We start from the raw sequence: 8,829 nt of genomic DNA, 5'->3' as shown, positions 1-8,829 counted from the left end.
CTGACATAAAAAAGCCTACAAAGATTCATGTGTCTGGATGTCGGTTGAAGACGGTTATAAAACGTGACTGACTTAAGATACACCAAACATTTCACCTGTCTTCACCTGTCTTCACCTGTCTTGACCGTGTATCATAGATAGACTTACTTTAGTGAAGATTTGAAATTTACATGTCTTTGACAAGAAAAGTAAATGTTCTCGTACATAAAATATTTTTTATTGATATTTTTGTAATATTTACTTGTACCACAGTTATATATTTTTCTTGAAAATGTGGGTTATCTAAATAGTATTCACACTTTCCTTTAATTAGAACTCCATCCATAGAACATTGCAAAGAACCAAGTCACATATTTTTAATCCGCACTAGACTTACCAATCTAAAGAAAGAAGAAAAAGATATTGGACGATCGTTATTAATTAGTTAGCAAAGTCGTATGTTAAGAAGAATGACAACAACCAAATATCATGGCAAATTAATAGTTCATTTATGTGCAATATTCAGCTTTTTAATAAAATTCCCATTAATATCCAATTTCAGATGGACATTGAAAACTTAATTTTAGACATTGACTTTTGTTAACAATTGATAAACAAGAGCATAAATAGCCAAATTATTTTTAAATTCATTTTTAAGACTATTTTCATTGTTTTCTCATTCATAAAGACATAATTTTGTTATTGAGAGTATTGTCTGGTAATGACATCTTTGGTTTCTCTAAATGATTCTAAAATGTTCTATTTATAACAAACCAAAAAACTGGAACATAGAATGAAAAACATACATGAACTTAAAGTTTCGTACTGAATCTATTGTGCATACTCCTTAACAGTAGTAAATGTTTGAAATTATTGTTGAATATGGAATAAAGTTGACCTACCAACGCGTATATTCAATTTATCTTTATCAACTATGGTACAGGTAACTTCCCCCATATAATCTTGCTCATTATGTGAAGATGCTCGATAGACGTGGTGATAATGACAACTCAGGATTTACGCTCCCTCGTGTAATTATGACCATCCCACTGGGTATCTGCACATAACGAACAATATCATACTGGGTAACTACTACTTAAACACAGTTATGATTTTTTCCCCTTATATAACTTTTGTAAAACATTTCTGATTCTCGAGTGTACCCAGAGAGATTTTTCCCTCTATTAACTAAATTTAGACCAAAAAAAATTAGTCTTTTAAAAAGGCATTCTTCTGATTACAAAGTAACTGATGTCGTGTAAAATAAATTGTGTCATGACTTATTCTATCAATGATTCGCCAGTGCGTCCTGTGTACATTGTGTGAGAAATGGTACAGTATATCATGTTATCCGGATTTTATGTACTGTGTGTAATAAAATTAGCAACAAAGATGAAATATCAAAGAAATAAGAGTTGTCACGGTAGTTTACTGGTAGGACGTTCGCTTTGTGATCGGGAAGCCCGGGTTCAAAGAGAAAAGGAAATGATCGTGTGTAAATTTCCTGAAATATAGATAGATGACTGAAATTTGACGTTAGATGTTTGGACATGTGATCGATTGATGTTAAGCAGCTTCAGAGTTTTATACCAGAAGAAACTTTGTTTCTAACGAATTCTGAAGGGTTTATAATTTGTATTGCGCAATTGTTGGTTAACAAGAAAAATGCAACCACATTTTTTTCGATTTGACCAGGTCTCTGCGAATGTCACTTTTCAGGAAATTCTCATCTCTGGTGAGGCAAAATTGAAAAAAGAATCTATTTGTTGTTAATTTTTATTATTACGTTTGTTCCAGAATTAATTCCCTATTAAACATACATTAGTCAGTGAAAGCATAAGTAAATCTATAACAAAGAGGAATATTCTTAGCTTTGAACGCTTTGACAAACATTTGGAACAGTGTACAAATTTCAGAACAACAAGTTTGAAACATAAAGTTACTTAGATCACATAAAGCCAAAGCCTCAAACGTCACAAGTCTCACAGTATAGTTATTTCGTTTTAATTCAAATATTTTCAAGGGAAAAAAAATCATTAATGACGATAAAACTTTAATTGTTTTATTTGTCCCTCTTTTTCTACAGAAAGATAATCTGTAATGAAATACATATATATTTTGAAAATTAATTTTAAACAAAATTTCTAACTTCTCGGTTCCCCCTTCTGTCCCTTTTCTCCAATGTCACCCATGCTTCCTTTGACGTTTTGATCGCCTTTTACACCCTTCTCGCCCTTTTGGCCCTTCAGTGTCCCTGGTTCCCCCTTGCTCCCCTTAGCTCCAGCAGCCCCTGCACTTCCTGTTGCTCCCTGATCTCCTTTGCTTCCCGCCTCGCCTTTAGCTCCTTTGGCTGCTGGCTCCCCTTTTTGACCTTTGCTACCTTGGGTACCTCCACTACCGGTTTCCCCAGCCTGTCCTTGGTCCCCCTTTCCCCCTTTGCTTCCTGTTGTTCCTGTTTCCCCTTTATTTCCTTTACTCCCTGTATCACCCTGGTCTCCTTTAAATCCTTTTTCCCCGTTAGCCCCAGCAGAGCCCTGGGCCCCGTTGTCACCTACAGAGCCTTGGTCTCCCTTTATACCTTTTTGTCCTGCTTCGCCTTGTTCACCCTTTAGACCTGCATAAAATATACCTTAATGTAATTCCTTGCAATGTGCCTAATTTGTATAGAAATTTAAATATATATTAAGCTTTTTGCTTTATAACACAACGATTGACATTTATGAGTTTCTTATGATAACTGAACAAGAAAAAGAATTCAAAGTAAAAATAAATCTTGTTCTTTAAAGATAGATAAGTATTTATATTGACCATGTAAAAATTAAAAAAAAAAAAGTTTCATCCTATAAACATAGTAAATTTGAAAACTATTTCCAAGTGCATTCACATTCACACAAATAAAACAAATCGTTTTTAAATGTCAGTACCTATATAGGTGACAGGCCCTATCAATTCTTTATTGGAATTTACGATAACACATTATAATAATGGTAAGATGAGCATTACTCTTCAGAAAAAGGGGAATTCAAACAATCAGGATAGAGAAAATTATTCATTATATATTTATCAAAAGACTTAATTGAATTATTTGATATTACATTTCTATTATGAATGAAATCAGGATAATTATTGTCGTTGAATATTCTTGTAATCCGAATTTTAGAATTGACTTGAAATTAAATTTACAATATGTCGCACTAGAGTCGCGGAGTAAGGAGTTCCAATCCCATTGCGGGACATGGAGACAGGTCCTTCGGATGAGACTGTATGAACCAAAGTCCCGTGTCGCAATAGGTGCTGGCACGAAAAAGATCCCTCACTGCTCTAAGGCCGTAAGTGCTGAGTACAGTCCTCCACCGACAAGTGGTGGCGTCTCAATAAGAATGAAAAATTCTCGAAGGGACGTTAAACAAACAAATAAACAATAATCGATTTAAGCAGGTGAATAATTGGATATAAACATTTTTTAATCCTTTAAAACTTTAACCTTCAAATTATTTTTTTCAGCAAATCTTTAACAGCAAATAGTTCATTTCCATTTACCATTATTTTGATAAAAAGACTAAATCAAATCAAAGTTGAATAGGTTACTTCTATCGTAGCTTTTAGTTCATCTTATATTACCTTTAAGTAAATTTAACGCCTCATCAGTAAGTCCATCGAATTTCGTTTTCAGTGAATTATATTTCCTAATATCCCTATTGCTGACAAAGTACCCCAAGATAGGTGGCAATCCACAGATAACCAGAGTTGCTATCAGCCAGGTCTTCATGGTGTAACACAGCTGAGAGAATGAAAAGGCACATTAAAGTGATAATATACCTAAAGAAAAAAATGATTTGTTGGCAATAAAATGAAGTTTTTTTATTTACTAACGGGAAATCAGAATCATTGCAAGACATAAAGCTCTCTCTCTCTCTCTCTCTCTCTCTCTCTCTCTCTCTCTCTCTTCCAAACATACCTCCTAGTTGCTTCCAAAGACAGTACATATGATAATAGGTGTAGATGAAACAGACTCTAATGGTTAAATTTGAATTAGAATTTATATCGTAACATTAAACAGGTTATGCAATAGATAACCACAGTGACTTCAGTATTAGCATAAACATGATATATTAAGAACTATAGGACATTGCGTGTAATGACTAAATGGTTGAACCTGCATTTCATTCAAAATCGAGGTAGAAACAAGGATAATGGCATCCTATGTTGCATGTACATATTAGTCATTAGTTGCTCATTACGGAAATACGTTCTACGTGATAGGATGACGTTTCAGCTAATTTCATTGGGGGTTTTGAAAATGGAATTCGTACATACATTGACAACTGATTTTTTTTAAAGAAGTGCAATAATTGGAATTTTTGTTCTACTGGTTGTGCAGGTAATTTTGGCTACTATTGTCGACTTCTGGACTTCTGAACCTTGCAGCTTCAAAAGGGATGTAAAAGCTTTGACTTGTTCACAAAATGCTTAAAAACGTTAGAGTTTCATTGTTTTTTTCATTCAAGACAAAATAGTACAAATACAAAAATGTACAGAAATATTTTTTTTTCATAGTTTACAGAAATTGTCAAAATATTATCTGATTGTTGAGACATGGAATAAATAGAGAATTTTCAATCTTCTCTGGTTGTATGTGGAATTCACATCACGAGTGTGATGGGAGTAATTTTCAAATTTTTACGCGCGCGAAGCATTATTGAGAAATCCTGTCCAACACGTGAAATAAATACCATATACAACTAAAAAGATGAATGAATTTTCTGTTTATTGGATTTTCTTTGTTTTTCTTTTCATCCTCATTAGTTTGTTTTTATTGAAAGGTGCTGAATATCTATGCATAATAATATGTATAATCTCGGTGATAGATAATGTAATAATTACCATCGACAATATTTATAAATGTTTATTAAATCCATATTCCGACAGGTTGTCTGTATGTATACCCGTTCGTTTGTCTGAAAGGAACAATTTCACAAAAAGCATAAGAATTTCTTATTCAAATCACATCATTCTTAATCTTCCTGATATATCTGAGTACTGATAAATTTTGAATGGATTTTTCTGATAAGTTCAAGTTTAAAATTTTCTTTCTGAGAAACTTTGTTGAGTAATTCACTGTGTGTCTAGATAATTAGTACAGATTATTTTGGCATAATAAAAAAACATTGTAATTTTCCCCCCAAACTTTCACTATGATGGAGTGTATCGGTACAATACATATGTAAATCAAACTACTTAATATTATATTTGTTTATCAGTTGTATCAAAAGAGCATCACATCATTAAGAAATTTAAAATGGATTATAATTAAACAGGATTTCCTCGGATAATTTTTCTTTTTTTATCATATTTTTTCTACTACGTGTTTAACCATATTTAAAATGATTTTATATACGGTCTGTAGAACCATTATAACATTTGATAAAGTAGGAGTAATCTTGCAATTAAGGAATTTATAACATTTTGAGTATTTTTTTTTTGGGGGGGGGGGAATAAGTATGTGGTTGGGGCATCTAAAATGACTCATAAAAGAGTACATACCATAGAACAGAATTTGTGAAAAATATGCCCTTTTCAATAAACTTTCCTTTTCTAACTTAAAAGTGAGTTGAAATCAATTATCGCTGATTTTTAAAGAACGGTGCTTTGGTAATTTTAATGAAGAATTCATTGATAGTTTATTACGCTGCCAGTTAAGAAGAATTTTTTGAAAATGTATAACTTTGTTTATTCTAAATCGCTCTATGAATGCTTTGTAACCGAAAGGTTTAGAAAGCTTCTTTTCTCCAGTCCTCTTTAAGTTCGTAATATTGGAATTTTGTGAGATAAAGAAAGAGAGAGAGAATTAGTGTCTATGACAAATTATAAATTACAGAAAATATCCTTAATTATTATGTTGTTGCCATGTTTCTGTACCCTATTAGCAAGAACTCAAATAAAAATTGAAGTTTAAAATGAGAATCTGTTTTATATCTGGATGTTTGTCTGACTATAGAGACATGGACTCAAATAAAAATTGAAGTTTAAAATGAGAATCTGTTTTATATCTGGATGTTTGTCTGACTATAGAGACATGGAAAACTAACAACTTAACTACACAATGTATAGGTCGCCCGCGTGGCGCAGTGGTTAGAGCGTCTGCTCTAGAGTCGCGAAGTAAGGAATTGATCCTTACGTCGCGGGTTCGAATCCCACTGTGGGACATGGAGACCGGTCCTTCGGATGAGACCGTATAAACCGAGGTCCCGTGTCGCAGTAGGTGCTGGCACGAAAAAGATCCCTCACTGCTCAATGGCCGTAAGTGCCGAGTATAGGACAAAATTTGCAGCTCTCTACCGGCAAGTGGTGGCGTCTCCATATGAGTGAAAAATTCTCGAGAGGGACGTTAAACAACATACAAACAAACAAAAACACAATGTATATGGCATAATTAAGACTTCATTTTCCATCAAGAACTTTCCCTTTTATGCCTTTATATTCCACTATCACCTGAATATGGGGTTTATGTCCCCAATCGATCATGTTCTGAGTAGGATCAATATTTATACATATGCAGGCTGAAAAATTAAGTTGATGATACAAGGCTTTCAGCAGTCTCGTTTAAAGTCAAATTTTATCTTCTTAATAATAATCTTGTTTGCAAAGACAGCCTATCGTTGGAATGAATTATGACTGAATATTTTATTCCATTTTTTTAAGCCATTGACGTAACACTAATTTTGACTATGGACTTCTCTGATAACCTGATAGATACAAAGCCTTGTGACGAGCTTGACCTGTCGAAAGAGAATGCTTAAACCCTTTCCAGGCTCTTCATCCTGCCTTTGCCTTCATAACGATGCGTACTGGTATTGGATAAGATCATCTTCAACTTTTTCATGAAATATGGAAATAGAGAACCATAATAAAGCTTAGAAGTCCATTGAAACAATACAAATTGGGAGCAGAACAAACACGTTCATCTATTTTCTACGGATTATGTTGACAGGCAATTTCAATATGTCACCATGTAACTTGTTTAAGCCAGCAAACAAGATTTATTTGTTAAAATGCAACTATTGTAAAACGTAATTCGTTAAAAAATGCATTCTGTGCCAAAAAGATATGTAACTGATATATGTTGACATTAAAGTTATTTATGTTGACTTATATGGAGATAAGTATATCAACATGCAACTTATTAAAAACTTCTTATGAAAGAAAATGCATGCTTTATTTTTTCTAGATTTTTGAATTAATGTACTATTTTGAAATCATTAAATAACATATCACTCCTCTTTGTTGGAACTGTGTACAATTCATGTTGTTTAAATGTACTTTTGAGCAAGATTACTGTTCGCTCTCTCTACAATTCATCAAAATAGGAATCAAAGAATACATATTTATATAAGTGAAATTGGTTTCTACATTTCATATCCGTGTTAAGCATAAGGAAATCCAATTAATTAGTAATATGCATATTTCAAGAAAACTCCGCCCAAACATGGCTGAAATATTGCCGACTCGGCGTTAAACAATTAACAATCAATCATTTCAAGAAAACATAGTATTAAAGTTTACAAAAAATATGTACAATTTTACAAATGAGCTTTGTTCTGTCGTTAAGAAATTAAAGCTCTAAAGCATTTGCAATGTCAGATAACTTTCTTGCATATCATAAAAAGTCAAGTTACATGTCGCCATATTCAGCTGCATCCCAACAAAGTTAGTTTGCATATCATCATACTTGCATGTTAATTAAATTTAAGTTATCTTGCATGTTTCCTAATTTAGTTGCATTTTGCAAAATAAATGTCAGATTTTTTCCGAAGGGTTATACATTATAATGTATACAGACTTAAAAGTAAAGATTTAGGGAGAATGATAAAATAATGCTGGGTTAATAAGGAAAATTCTTGATAATTATATGTTTCATCAATAATTAAACAACCTGCTTTACAGATTTTTATGACATTTTGAGTATCCTATGTCCTTAAGTTTCATAACAACATAATTAAGTAGCAAATTGAAATAAACAAATTGCAAGTTGCTAGCATAAGGTGCTTCTTATCAGCATTAACTTGCATGTTGGTATCATCCCCGGTCACACCCCTATGTATTGATCAGGCAGGTAGACGGAATATTCCATAGTCAAATATATAGTGTAAAATGAAAGGCCAAACAATTTTGGTATGAAATATGTCAATCAATATGCGACTCAGTGATAGGTTATACCTGCTAACAAGGTCATTATAACAGCCATAGAATTTACGAAATGCTGGCTTTACACATGGCGTTTGTTTGTATCCAGAGTGAAACGAATGCGCACAAATTTTATAGGACTGTAAACAAAAGTTTGTCATTAGCGAAGAAACAAGTGGAGAAGATTTCTGAATAGGCTGTCAAAAACATTCAACATTTCGTACGAGTCTTCTGTTTAACGTAATATTTGGTAGTTTTGAAGTATTATTAATTCAAAAATATAAATTCTACAATATTAACTGAGCTCTCATTTTCATAACATGTCGTATCCAACTTAAGTGGAATTTCAAAGCACTTTCAAGTTAAGCAGTGATGGATAAGTGATAGAAATATATTTTATAACCAGAACATTTCTAGTTGTCAGTTTCCTCCGATGACATTGCATCATTAATCTGTATACTAATCTTTTTATGTCATAATTTTCTTTTATCACCTTCTATCAAAGTTGACCGTAATCAAAAGGTGGTGTGCTTAAGTCCATAAAAAATATGTAGCAACTGTTCCTTCGCCAAGTGCTCGGCACTTTGGAGTTGCGGTAAGACCTTAAAAACCGAGGCCCTATGTCAAGGTTGCCGATAGCACGATAAGGAAACCTCACTGCTCAAT

General features: G+C 32.9%; 1 protein-coding gene across 1 annotated transcript; it reads right to left on the bottom strand.

Annotated features, from left to right (window-relative positions):
* Positions 1-2,123: 2,123 nt before the first annotated feature.
* On the bottom strand, positions 2,124-3,748 carry LOC133196981 (sericin-1-like). The gene is made up of 2 exons (XM_061332823.1): positions 3,601-3,748; positions 2,124-2,593 (listed from the first exon to the last, which is right to left on the bottom strand). The coding sequence occupies exons 1-2, from the start codon at positions 3,746-3,748 to the stop codon at positions 2,124-2,126; spliced, it is 618 nt and encodes a 205-aa protein (XP_061188807.1).
* Between the last annotated feature and the right edge of the window lie 5,081 nt (positions 3,749-8,829).

Source organism: Saccostrea echinata, unplaced genomic scaffold (genome assembly GCF_033153115.1).
Source record: "Saccostrea echinata isolate AGI-Se365-2 ecotype Australia unplaced genomic scaffold, CSIRO_AGI_Sech_v1 ptg000030l, whole genome shotgun sequence".
NCBI classification, from domain to species: Eukaryota; Metazoa; Mollusca; class Bivalvia; order Ostreida; family Ostreidae; genus Saccostrea; species Saccostrea echinata.
This window is presented reverse-complemented; position numbering and strand designations above follow the sequence as displayed.

Bases quoted from the DNA above. Each gene is read 5' to 3' on its own strand.
- LOC133196981 (XM_061332823.1), bottom strand. From the start codon at position 3,748: ATGAAGACCTGGCTGATAGCAACTCTGGTTATCTGTGGATTGCCACCT. The intron at 2,594-3,600 runs GTAATATAAGAT...TATTTTATGCAG, and splicing joins GGCGTTAAATTTACTTAAAG to GTCTAAAGGGTGAACAAGGC.